The sequence below is a fragment of the Prunus dulcis genome, chromosome 5 (assembly GCF_902201215.1).
Source record: "Prunus dulcis chromosome 5, ALMONDv2, whole genome shotgun sequence".
In the NCBI taxonomy this organism is placed as follows: domain Eukaryota; kingdom Viridiplantae; phylum Streptophyta; class Magnoliopsida; order Rosales; family Rosaceae; genus Prunus; species Prunus dulcis.
The window spans coordinates 10,298,205-10,310,350 of NC_047654.1; the positions used below are offsets into that span (position 1 = coordinate 10,298,205).

The window sequence follows — 12,146 nt, forward strand, 5'->3', positions numbered from 1 at the left end:
AGAATTACTATTTTGATTTAAACAATATTTTACTTTAATTTAATCTAAATTATGAGAAAGGGAATTCACTCGGAGTGCAGAATAAAAAGCGCTTCCATTCTAACCAACTTCGTCCATGTGTGCTAAGACTTACTATTTTACTTTATTTTTTAGATCATATTGCCAACATAAGAATAAAAATGACAATGTCGGTCAATATAAAAATATACCTCATATTGTGGTTGTTTACCCTTCTAGACTTCCATATGATGGCTTGATGATTTCCTTTTCCTTTTCGAACTCGATCTGCTTTTTTAGCATGGATCTTGAATCTTTCACTAATATTTTAACAAATTAGAAAATTAGGGTAGACGAAACTGGTCCAAGGCTCCAACCTATCCAGGTAAAATGTCATGTCTACTTTCGTTCATTTTTAGGGATTATTAATGAGCTATTATTTTAATTATATATATCATGTTGAAACATGTCCAAGTTTGGATCCAACCGTATTTCCTATACAAGCGATGCTGAAAAAGTAGGGTTTATAACATAATAGTCTTGAACAAAAATAACTACTCTTAAATCACTTGAATTATAACTTTTGCCGAAAAGAAAAATCCTCTGTTATTAGTGGGCTTAGTGCCATTCCAAGCTTCTACCTCTAGGTTTGGTTGGGCCAAAGCACTTTGTCATAAGCCCAAAACTCCAGCAACAAAGAAAAGAAAAGAAAAGGAAGAGTATTGACCCCAAAAAGAAAAGAAAAGTGGTTGGTTAGTGAGGGCAACGACGTCGTTTTTAGAGTGGAACACCGAACACCGTACGGTCCCTCAGTTCCTCTATTAGGTTGGAGCTTAGCTCAACAAGCCTCCTTCTCTTTACTCCTCCACCTCGGGAAACAGAGAGACGCAGAGACGGCTGCAGTTCGTGGCCGGTGGGTCGGAGTCAGATAAGCAAAAACCAAACATGGCCGCACCAGAACCCCCTCTTTGCTATGTCGGTGTGGCCAGAAAATCCGCTGCTTTCCGCCTCATGAAACAAATGGTGCTCCTCTCTCTCTCTCTCTCTTCATAAACCCTACATGTTTTGTTGCTTTTTCCCCACTACATTTAATTGGGAAATGATTTTTCAATTTATTTATTTTAATTGTGTTGTTATATAGGGGTGGGAAGAAGGAGAGGGGCTTGGGAAAGACAAGCAGGGGATCAAAGGCTATGTTAGAGTAAAAAACAAGCAGGACACTACTGGTTGGCTTCCTCCTTATGTTATTTTTTCCATTTGAGTTTTTGTTTATTCAGTATTTTGCTTTTTTCGTTTGCTTTGTTGCTTGGTTTATGGTAGGAATTGGAAATGCCAATAATTTTTTAAAGTTTTTTGGTGAATGGAAACAGCAAGCTTATATAGATCTTTGTGTATGATTTTGTTGAATAGGTGTTGGTGTGGAGAAGCCCAACAATTGGGCATTTGATACAACCCAATTTGATAGTATCCTCAAAAGATTGAAAGTGGTAAACTTTATGAATTTTGTCTTCTTATTCAATCCATTTCAAATGTATTTCGAACTTTCGATGCATCACTCTTTATTATTTATGTGTATTTTTTGTGTTTTTGTATTGGCAGCAATCAGCGGAACCTAGCGATGAAGGTATATTTTGCTTAGATTAACTTGGTTATTGTATGTTATGAACTAGTAGTTTGAGGAGTATTGTCTTTGTTTTCTTATAGTTGCTGGGAAGAACACCACTCAGGTGGAAAGTGATACTGAATTGCCTACTGATGTTAAGGAACCAGTTGTGAAGTTTACTCGGCCACAGGGAAGGTTGGTTGAATTCTTTTAAGATTTTTTATTTTTGATTACTAGCTGTTTCACTAATGCTAAATTGTGTCCGTCTTTTGTCTATGATAATCAGATACAAGAAAAGAGAAAGAGGAAAGCTTGTTAATGCTTATTCTGCTAAGGATATTCAAGGAATCCTTGTAAGTTTCAGATTATTTTTTGCAAAATGAGCATATATGTGGTTTATGAAACCTGAATGCAAGGTCCAAGTTCATTATGGGCATGCATTATGTCATTGCTGACTGTGGTGATTCATGCACGATGCAGGTCAGAAGGGCAGAGTCTCCAGAGATAAATTTTGATCTGGATGGAGAAGTAGAGTCAGAGAAGGCATCTGAGATTCAAGTTATATGTCCTCCTGAAGGTAATAGTCTGGAATAGATATATATAGGAGGAAGTTAACCATTTAGTATTTTGAAATGATGAGTAGACTTTTATGATCAAGGGATCCAATTCCTGATATTCTTCTTCTTTTTTAGTTCTTTTAACTGCACATTTAGGACTTTATTCTTGGTTATCCATATTTATTTTGTCCGAATTTGGTTGCACATTTCCTTCCTAGGTATTCATATATATGTTGCCTAATTTATTTAAGTGAATAATACTATATTATCTAGTGCTTTCTTTCATTCCTTAAAGAATATTCCTAACGATTTAGCACCAAGGCTTTTGAAACACCACCAAATTTCTGATGCTTGATAGACTTACCTTGGTAACCTTTATTGAGAATGCTCCTCAAGGTGAACCCATAATCCCATAATAAGTATTTCACTTGTGCAGAAAGCATCTAAAGTTTAGTATTAGATTTTACTGTTTTAACCATTAGTTGATTGGATATGTAACTCTTTTATAAAAAGAAAAAGGATTTTCTGTGCAAAAAGTTAATTAATTTTTTGTAGATTAAGCTGATTTTGCTTATTTATTTATTTTTTCTTTCATGCTTGTGCTCTTCGGTTCCTTGTTAGAACCTTTTTTTTTTTTTCCTTGTCTAACACTCCTATCACATTGTTTCAGGAAACGCATGTAAAGAGCTTCCTCCAAATTGGTGGGGCCATAAATACGGGTTCATCCCTGGAGGTTTGCTTGGAGCAGAGTTGAAAAGAAGAAAATCAGAAAAGTCTCAAAGTAATGAGAGGACTATGTTTTACGAGGACGATCAAGTAAATCTTTACAATCTTGTTCAGGTTTGTACTTTCCTGGTTGGATCTCTTTTCTTTAACGTATATTATCTTAAAGAGTTGTATAATTGTTTGTCGTGCAATTGGAATCCTAGTTGCTTAATGCTTGTAACATCTAAAAATGAAGTGACTGCAGTGGCTGGTGAAGCCAGACAGTTTTTCCTTATTGCTAGATAGGTGACTAGAGTGCTATGAAAAAGTTATTTAACTGAATTGGTAAAAGATTGGAATTGTGTTATTGGTTAGACCATTACCGTGTGTGCCTTATGTTTTCAGGATAAATCTACAACTGGAAAGCAAGGACTAGGCATTAAGGACCGTAAAAAGAAAATAGCTGGTTGCTACTTTGAGGGAAAAAAGACGTCATTTAACGATAGTGATGATGAAGATTCTGCCGATCTTGGATCTCCTGTGAAACAAAAAGGAGATGACTCTTTGAAAATGGGAAGTGCCAATGAACCAAAAGTAAAGCTGAAAAATCTTTGTAAACAGCTCCTTCGTCAGGTGAGTCCTAAAATTGCACTTTTGATTTTCAGAATTTCCCCGGCACTAATTGTTGGCCTGTTCCCAGGCACCTGGAGAGTCATTGAAGCTTAAAACATTGAAAGCTTTGATTGACGAACATTCGTCGTCTGTTTTCTCCAATTTTTCTTCAAAGAAAGATGCGCTTGCTTACTTGAGAGAAAAGGTATGCAACCAAGTTACTTTGAAGCAGTATTGTTTTTTTGTTTTTGGTAGACAGGCAGTAATCTTGTGTTTGCAAAATGGTTTGCCTTCAAAAAGAAAATATCATTTTGACCCCTGCTGCATCACTGAATTCTCACAATATGTTCCCTTTTCTTAAATGTATTTTTCGTATTTTCTTGTCTCTGCAAGCCATAACTTTGTTGGTTGTGACTGCAGCTGGAAGGCAGCAACAAGTTCATGGTGGAAGGAAAAAAAGTGAGTCTCGCATCGAGGAGGGGCTGAAGATTTTGTTAGAGATATTGAGAGGTCACATTCTTTTACTTTGACGATTTTGAGACTTCTGCATCGTGATATGTACATTGCAGCCGAGTCTAGTTTATAATCAAAATTCATATAGGTATGCCCTTTACTAGTTTTGTTGTAGTGATCAGTCGAAAGTAAATCAAAGCGCCATTTGCTTTGTATTATTTGTGTTAAATCTGAGCTGCTATAAGGATGAAACTCTTGTAAACAGTAATTCTAGAGTTTGCTTATTATTGTGATGTTTAAAATTAGATAAAAAAGATTCAAATAAATTCTGTCGGAGATTTGGTGTTGTCATTCGCTTCATTTCTTGTTTCTATCGTAGGGGTGAGCATCCCTCTCAACAATACACAGTTTCTGGTACGCGACTATAATGAAATAGGAGCTGCTGTTAGATGTAATTGGCTTGCACAATTTTCTTTGCAATGAACTTCCCCAAGTAATCATATCCATGAAAATACAGAGCTTCAATTTCTGCTCTCTGACCACTTTCAACCATTAATGTCAACTCTTCTCTGTAATTCTCCTGCAATACAGATTTTTTTCAGGACCTAATTTTACAAATACCAAAAATCATGGTTTTTTCAATAACGTCAAGTAAAATGCCATGAGATTTAGGGTAAATAGTTCACCTGCAAAATCTCCGAGGACATCAAGCTTTTAGCAATTTGGAGGTCCTTTGGTTTCAATGGAACTAGAGCTTGTTCGGGTATCAGCTCTAGGTCATCCCCACGCACTCCCAACCACTTCACATTGCAAGCTAGAACACACCATAAACCAACCCACCTTTGTAAGTTTATTTCTACATAAGAAAAAATTGTATTTCAGCAACATATAAACAGAAGGTGCACAGAATAGCTAACCGTATCTGTAAGCCTCCAGGCCCATCCCTATACTTCCAAACTTGAAGGTGCACAAAATAGCTAACCCAGCTGGGTTCCTTAAAAAATTTATAGCAGTCAAAAAGATGAGGGCCTGCAACGTAAACAATCAGAAGTGACAAGGAGAGGGCATCCATACCAGTCAACTAGTGCTAAAATTGGCAAGTCAGGAAATGCCCGGCTCATCCGGTGAAGAAGAAGCCTACATTCAAACAATGGCTAAGGCATACATGATTGGGTCTATAGGGTATCAAATCTTCAATTAAATTGAGGAATTTGTTGTGGGATTCGCATCGAGAAGTTGAACTCAGCTCCAACTGACCTAATTACCTTGTGGCAATATCAGGGTACCCTTTGGCAGTGATAATAATGCTAGGAATTTGGTTGAACACACGGTCGTCCACCAACCGCTGGAATATTGCATGCTAATCATATCCAAGTAAATCAATATTATTGGAAAGTCAAGAAGCTGGCAAGCTATCATAATCTTAGTCAGACACACAGAAGTTCAATAAGCAAATACCTTCTCCACCACAATGATGTACCTTGCATCCGTCTTCATTATCAAATTATCAATGGAACTCAAGTCACCAGAGATACCATGCCCGGAAAATCCACAGGCAGCACAATCCACAACCCCTTGGTTTGGCTCCTATAACAAGACTAATCCAATTAAGCCTCTCTGTGCATATTAAATTATTGATAATCTGCTAATTAATTAAGTACCCAATTTCTCCACAACCATTTAAACATTTACAGATTGCAACGATGGAGTACCTGCAACAGCAAACGGCCGGCTACAAGTCCTCTGCTAGACGCCATGATTCCGAGACTATAACGGCTGCAGTGAAGCAATGCCACCACATCTGCACCAATATAAGTAAAATTTTAGGCATTCCATTTGTTTGAAAAAAGTCCCAAAAGATTGAAACAAAACCGAAGTTGGTACAGTTGAATTGTGATCACCTTGGACAGTTCGATTGACCTGCGATTGAGACGAGAAATAATCCGGTGAATCGCAGAGCAACTTGTAGAAAAGCTCCCTCTGCGTGACCTTCTTCTCTTGACCCAAAATCTGAGAGCACATCGCCATCACCTTCCACACTGTTACAGTGAATCACACATGAGAAATCGAAACAGAAGCTGCTAAAATCCATACAATTAATTAATCAATTGAGTAAGTAAACCTCTGATGAAGGCTTTGGCAGCATTGGGTCGCGAGAGAGACCTGGCGGAGAAAGCGTTCGTTAGGAAAATCCATGAAGTTTGAGTCAACAGGCCTTGGCTGAGTCGGCTGTTGCTTGATTTTCTTGCGACCTGTGGATTTTTCAATTTCAAGTTATTTTGTGTTTGGTTGGCGAGAAAATGAGAAAGAAAGTTCTTGAAATGAGAATGAAATGCTGAGTTAGTTAATAATTACGAGAGGGAGGTCGGAGATTGCAGGAGCTGGAGAAGTCAAGATCCGGAGGAAGTTGAGGACGGCGACTTGGATTCTGGCGATGACCTCCAGAGGAGAGAGGACGTCGGCATAGCAGAGCTGTTGATCGGAGAAGAAGTTCAACGAGGATTTGCAAGCTTCTTCCATTTTTGGGGCTTTTGGAATTTGCTGCTCTTCGAGAAATTCAATTTATCATTTTAAAGATTTCGACTTGGCGCGCTCGAGAGACATATTCCAACGACGTCGTCTGCTTGCCATGCTTGAATTAATAGATACACCGTCAGATTGAATGTCACCGTCAGATTAAACGGTAACATGAATTACACTGAATTTTTTTTTGGTTTTGGGTCAAAGTTAGGAAGGTGGAGGGGGTTTTCTCACACACACTGCATGAGTCGTTCTATGGTGAGGGTACCATATATGGATCATAAATGTGGACCTTCATATTAGCCACACGATTCATCTTAAAAGTAACTTCACCCAAGTTTAATGAAATAGTCTTATGGCTAATATGAAGGTCCACATGAGGGATCCCATATATGGCACCCTCACTATAAAATTTCACCACACTGTTAAGGTCATCTCTAACCTAGCAGGCCAAACCCAAAAAAACCTAAATTTTAGCCCAATTCCTCTCTCAACTCAAGAAAAGTAAGAGGTTAAAATTTGAAAAAACTCACATTTGGGACAGAAATACTAGTCCAGCTATTGCCTAGACTGAATTTTTTTTTGTGAAGTCCACTGAGCCAGAAGCAGCCCACGTGCAAGGAGGAAAAATGGGGTCTGCGGTTGCTGTGCTATAGAGGGGTGTTGCGGCTCTTATTATTATTATTTTTTATTCCAACAATACCCCAAATCAACGATCCAGATTAAATCCAAGCTATTTTAACAGTAAAAAAAAAGATCCAATGGCTAAAATTTAAATTCAAAGGACAAAATAATATTTTAAATTAATATAAATCATATCCAACCCCAAAACTCACTCCAAACTCTATAAATACCCACTCATTTCTCAAATAAAACAATATTTGTGGCATTTCAATTTTTTAAGGTCAGATTGTTAAAAAAAATTTAAATTATGAAGTTATTTAAAAAGATTAAATGATGAAAATTTATCTATGAAAAAAAAAAATTAGACTTAAACCATTTTTAAACAATTTAATAAAATTGCGGACTTAAAATATTTGAGTATGATGGGTTGGGGGAAAAAACAATTTGAGTTCAGACAAAACCCAAATAGTTACTTTTTGGAGGGGAGAAATTTGGTTTAGGACCAAATGGGTTAGAGAAGGTCTAAGGTGTCATGTAATTCAAACATGAGATCACTAGTCTACAAGTCAATGTCTGACTAGACTTTATGTAAGATTTAATGACAAATCAAGGGAATATTTGGAGGAAAAGATGGAGTGATTTACTAAGCGGTTGTTTGATAACCATCTCATTTTTAGTTTTCAATTTTCAATTTTTATTTAAAAAAACAAAAGACCGAAAACATGTTTGGTAATAGATTTTGTTTTAAGTTAAAAAAAAAAAGTAAAATCTAGTTTTCAAAATCATCCCTTGCAAAAATAAGGAGTGCAAAAAGGATGAAAACTAGTTTTTTGTGCTCCTTTTTCATTCACCAATTTTACATCACTACACATGCATTGCACCCCAGTTACTGAAACTCGGTGTTTAGGACCTCCTGACTTGGACCCGACCTCTTGATTGTTGCGTTCCAAAATCACCCAAAATTCATCCTAACTCCAAAATTCATCCTAACTCCAAAATTCATCCTAACTCGGTGTTTAGGACCTCCTGAATTTTGGAGTTAGGATTAATCGCGGACCGAGTCCAAGCCTCGAGACCTCCATATCCAAAATTCACCCAAAATTCATCCTAACTCCAAAAAATGCATCGAAAAATACTACGAACTCTTTGTAGCAAGCACTTTCACTCTACGAACTCTTTGTAGCAAGCACTTTCACTCTATGATCTCAAATTCACAAATTGACCCCGGAAAAATTCAAGTTCCAAGTTCCATATAAAAAAGAAAAATGAAAAAAGTTATTAAACAACTTTTAAACAGTTTTCTGTTTTCAATTTTTTGAAAACTAAAATTAGTTACCAAACAAGTTTTCTATTTTTACTTTCTTAAAAATGAAAATTGAAAAACTAGAAACAAAAAAATGAAATTGTTATCAAACGGGCACTAAGATAGTGGTTTTTTTTATTTCTTCCCAAGTTTTTAAAAAAAAAAAAAATTTGTATTCAGTTATCGAATTACTTCCTAGTGTTCTACAAACTAGAGTAGATAGTGGGCTACTAATCTTATTTGAGGTTAACTGCATTCAAAGCATAATAAAACATTTCTAGTACTTTTATCTTTTTTGCCAGAAAAAGCTACAAAGCTAAAGCCCATTGTTGCTATAAAGCTGCACATAAAGTGTATCCCAAATGTATTTCCAGCAAAGTCATTTTATAGTGGGGGCCTTATCTATGGCCTTTAGATGAGGTTTTATTTCTAAATCATTAGATTATGCTAATTAATTTGATCCAACTGTTAAGAGATAGGGTCTAATCTAAGGGTCATATAAAAGAACCTCACTATAAAATTCTTGATTCCCAGCATATTGATTTTGGGGGGCCAATAAGCATAGTTTTTCAAAGTTTTATAAAACTACTACTAATTAAACAACGTTAAAGAGAACTACAAGGAGGCTTGGAGGACCATGTCCACTTTAGGTTGTGCGGCTCCGCCCCGACCTATTCCTAATAACAAGTTTATTCAACAAACAACGAAATGAGTCTGTATAGTATAAATGAATGAACTATCAGAGGATTGTAACAACTTATCAGTTCGTTAGTTTATTTATTTTTGAACTCACTGTACAGATAATCTTAGCCCGTTAGTTTCTCTAGTTTGCATAGCTGTTCCTTAGAGTTAGGAGATAGTTTCAAAGTGCTTTATCAGTTAGGATTTCAAACAAGTGTTTGTTATTCCTATGTGTATTTAATAGCTGCAAAGTGTATATGAAAGTCAGAGTTGATTTCCTCAATCTTATATGGTATCAGGAGTCTAAGCCGATCCATCTCTCACTTTCTTATCGTTTCCCCTGTTCTTCCGCACTCATGGCTACCGAGTCTGCAACCATCCTAAACACCAATGCCACACATCAAACTCTCATCAGCATCAACGTTGCTGCTCAAGCTCCTCTCAAACTCTCCTCTACCAATTACCTCTCCTGGAAACTACAATTCCAATCCCTCTTCATTGGCTATGATCTTCTTGGCTATATTGATGGCTCCAAACCATGCCCATCAGCCACCTTGACCCAAGACAATACCACCAGCCCCAATCCCAGTTACAGTCTATGGATCCGACAAGACCAACTGATTCTCAACGCCATTATTGGCTCCCTTTCACCCACCATTATCTCCTTCATAGCTCAAGCCAAAACCTCTAAACAAGCCTGGACAATTCTAGCCAACACCTATGCCAAACCCTCTCGTGGCCGCATCAAGCAAATCAAACAACACCTCAAAAACACCACCAAAGGCTCGCTTAGCATCACTGAGTTTATGCAATCCATCAAAGCTCGGGCCGATGATCTTGCTCTTCTTGGCGCCACCCTTGATGAAGAAGAAATCACAGACAAAATCCTCGATGGCCTCGGTGATGAGTACAAAGAGTTAGTCCGTGCGGTCCAAGCAAGAGATACCTCCATCACCTTTGAAGAACTTCATGAAAAACTCCTCAACTTTGAAGCCTCCCTTCAAAGCATCCCATCTGAACCACACCATTTTCCAGCTACTGCAAATCCCACATCCAGAACCAACGCCAAGAACTGGCGTCCTTCTCCACCACAAGGCAATACCACCACCAACTGGCGCCCATCCTACAACTTCACCAACCGCCCACCTCCTCCAACTCCAAATCCATCACAGAACACTCGTCCTCCTCCCAGGCCATACCTTGGCTACTGCCAAATTTGCAGGACTCAGGGTCACACTGCCAAACGGTGTCCCTCATTTCGGCTCATACCAGTTCATACTACCACCTCCTCCAGCTCCTCCCAACAAGGCACACCATGGCAACCACAAGCTCACCTTGCCACCCATTCTTCCACCCCATCATCCTGGCTTCTGGATAGTGGTGCATCACACCATGTCACGTCTGATCTCAGCAACCTCTCCCTGCATGCTCCCTACATGGGCACTGATGACATCATGATCGGAGATGGCTCCAATCTTGCCATTACCCACACTGGTTCCACCTCTCTCAAAACTCCCCACCATCACTTTACATTAAACAACGTTCTCTGTGTTCCATCCATGAAAAAGAACCTCATTTCCATTTCACAATTTTGCACTTCTAACAATGTTTCCATAGAGTTCTTACCATCCACTTTTCTTGTGAAGGAACTTCAGACCGGCGCAACAATGCTCAAGGGACAAACTAAAGATGGTGTATATGAGTGGCCAAACTCCTCCCCTTTGATTGCCTTCTCCGCAACAAAGACCACATCTTCCGACTGGCACCATCGCTTAGGACATCCTGCTTTTCCCATTCTCAAACATATTGTTTCCAGCAATTCCTTAGGCGTATCTTCCTCTCTGTCATCTGATTTTTCATGTAATGCTTGTCTTTGCAATAAAAGCCACAAATTGCCTTTCTCCAACTCTACAATTGTCTCTACTCAACCTCTTGAAATTATATTCTCCGATGTCTGGACATCTCCAATTTACTCACATAATGGCTTTAAATATTATGTAATCTTCATTGATCATTTCACTAAATATATCTGGTTTTACCCACTCAAAAACAAATCTGATGTCAAAGAAGTCTTCATAAGATTCAAAGCCATTGTAGAAAAACACTTCCACTCAACCATCAAAACACTTTATTCTGACAATGGTGGTGAGTACATTTCCCTAACTAATTTTCTTTCCACCAATGGTATCTCTCATCTCACCACTCCCCCTCATACACCTGAACACAATGGTTACTCCGAAAGAAGGCACCTTCACATTGTCGAAACCGGTCTTGCCCTTCTCACTCATGCTTCTTTACCAATCTCTTACTGGACTTATGCCTTTGCCACAGCCGTCTACCTCATCAACAGAATGCCCACTCCCACCTTAAATCTCTCCTCACCTTACCACAAAATCTTTCAGATAGCCCCAAACTACTCGAAATTAAAGGTTTTTGGTTGCTTATGCTACCCTTGGCTCAAACCTTACACTTCCCACAAACTAGAACCACGGTCCAAGCCGTGTGTTTTCCTTGGGTACTCTCTCACTCAAAGTGCATACTATTGCCTTGATCCTTCAACCTCAAGAATTTATGTCTCAAGACATGTCAAATTTGTTGAATCGCAGTTTCCTTACTCTTCACTGTCTGGTCCGCCCTCTACTCATCATCCCAATCCCATTGCCACTTGGATTCCTGCACCAATTCCAATTCCCTCACCTTCCTCCCAGCCACCACTCACTATGCCATCGGAAGCCATTGTCCCTCAACCTCTAAGTGCAGCTCCAACACCCACCCCAGTACAGATTCCATCCCCCAACACAAACCAACCCAGCCGCTCACACCAACCCTCATTGCCACCCTTAACCATTTCAACCCCCTCGCCACAAATCCCAACGTCACCTACTAACCCACCCGACCCTCATCCTCTTCCAACTCACTCCATGACCACCCGAGCCAAGAACCACATTCGTAAACCCATCACCAAAATGAACCTTCATACCCAACTCTCCAAGTCCAACAACCTTGAACCAACCACCGTATCCGCAGCCCTTAAAGATCCAAAGTGGCGTAAGGCCATGTCTGATGAGTGTGATGCTTTAGTTCAAAATGG

The 12,146-nt window shown here is 38.7% G+C and overlaps 2 protein-coding genes across 2 annotated transcripts; one reads left to right on the plus strand and one right to left on the minus strand.

The window, feature by feature from the left end:
* The first annotated feature begins 839 nt into the window (after window positions 1-839).
* Window positions 840-4,263, plus strand: LOC117629292 (PIN2/TERF1-interacting telomerase inhibitor 1). Its single transcript, XM_034361835.1, has 11 exons — window positions 840-1,020; window positions 1,139-1,223; window positions 1,408-1,484; window positions 1,597-1,621; window positions 1,702-1,795; window positions 1,887-1,953; window positions 2,081-2,177; window positions 2,828-2,997; window positions 3,268-3,495; window positions 3,563-3,679; window positions 3,895-4,263. The coding sequence occupies exons 1-11, from the start codon at window positions 943-945 to the stop codon at window positions 3,958-3,960; spliced, it is 1,104 nt and encodes a 367-aa protein (XP_034217726.1). The 5' UTR covers window positions 840-942; the 3' UTR covers window positions 3,961-4,263.
* Window positions 4,264-4,351: 88 nt separating this feature from the next.
* On the minus strand, window positions 4,352-6,447 carry LOC117629291 (meiotic recombination protein SPO11-2). The gene is made up of 10 exons (XM_034361834.1): window positions 6,283-6,447; window positions 6,050-6,179; window positions 5,829-5,966; window positions 5,640-5,728; window positions 5,386-5,514; window positions 5,193-5,287; window positions 5,002-5,064; window positions 4,845-4,921; window positions 4,614-4,741; window positions 4,352-4,507 (listed from the first exon to the last, which is right to left on the minus strand). Exons 1-10 carry the CDS (start codon window positions 6,445-6,447, stop codon window positions 4,373-4,375), a joined length of 1,149 nt encoding a protein of 382 aa, XP_034217725.1. The 3' UTR covers window positions 4,352-4,372.
* Window positions 6,448-12,146: the final 5,699 nt, after the last annotated feature.

Excerpts from the sequence above, each read along its gene's own strand:
- LOC117629292 (XM_034361835.1), top strand. The coding sequence starts at position 943 with ATGGCCGCACCAGAACCCCCTCTTTGCTATGTCGGTGTGGCCAGAAAA. Across the intron at positions 1,224-1,407 it reads AAACAAGCAGGACACTACTG|GTGTTGGTGTGGAGAAGCCC; the intron begins GTTGGCTTCCTC and ends TTTGTTGAATAG. Across the intron at positions 2,998-3,267 it reads ATCTTTACAATCTTGTTCAG|GATAAATCTACAACTGGAAA; the intron begins GTTTGTACTTTC and ends TTATGTTTTCAG.
- LOC117629291 (XM_034361834.1), bottom strand. The coding sequence starts at position 6,447 with ATGGAAGAAGCTTGCAAATCCTCGTTGAACTTCTTCTCCGATCAACAG. Across the intron at positions 5,515-5,639 it reads CCGGCCGTTTGCTGTTGCAG|GAGCCAAACCAAGGGGTTGT; the intron begins GTACTCCATCGT and ends GTCTTGTTATAG. Across the intron at positions 5,065-5,192 it reads TACCCTGATATTGCCACAAG|GCTTCTTCTTCACCGGATGA; the intron begins GTAATTAGGTCA and ends GTTTGAATGTAG.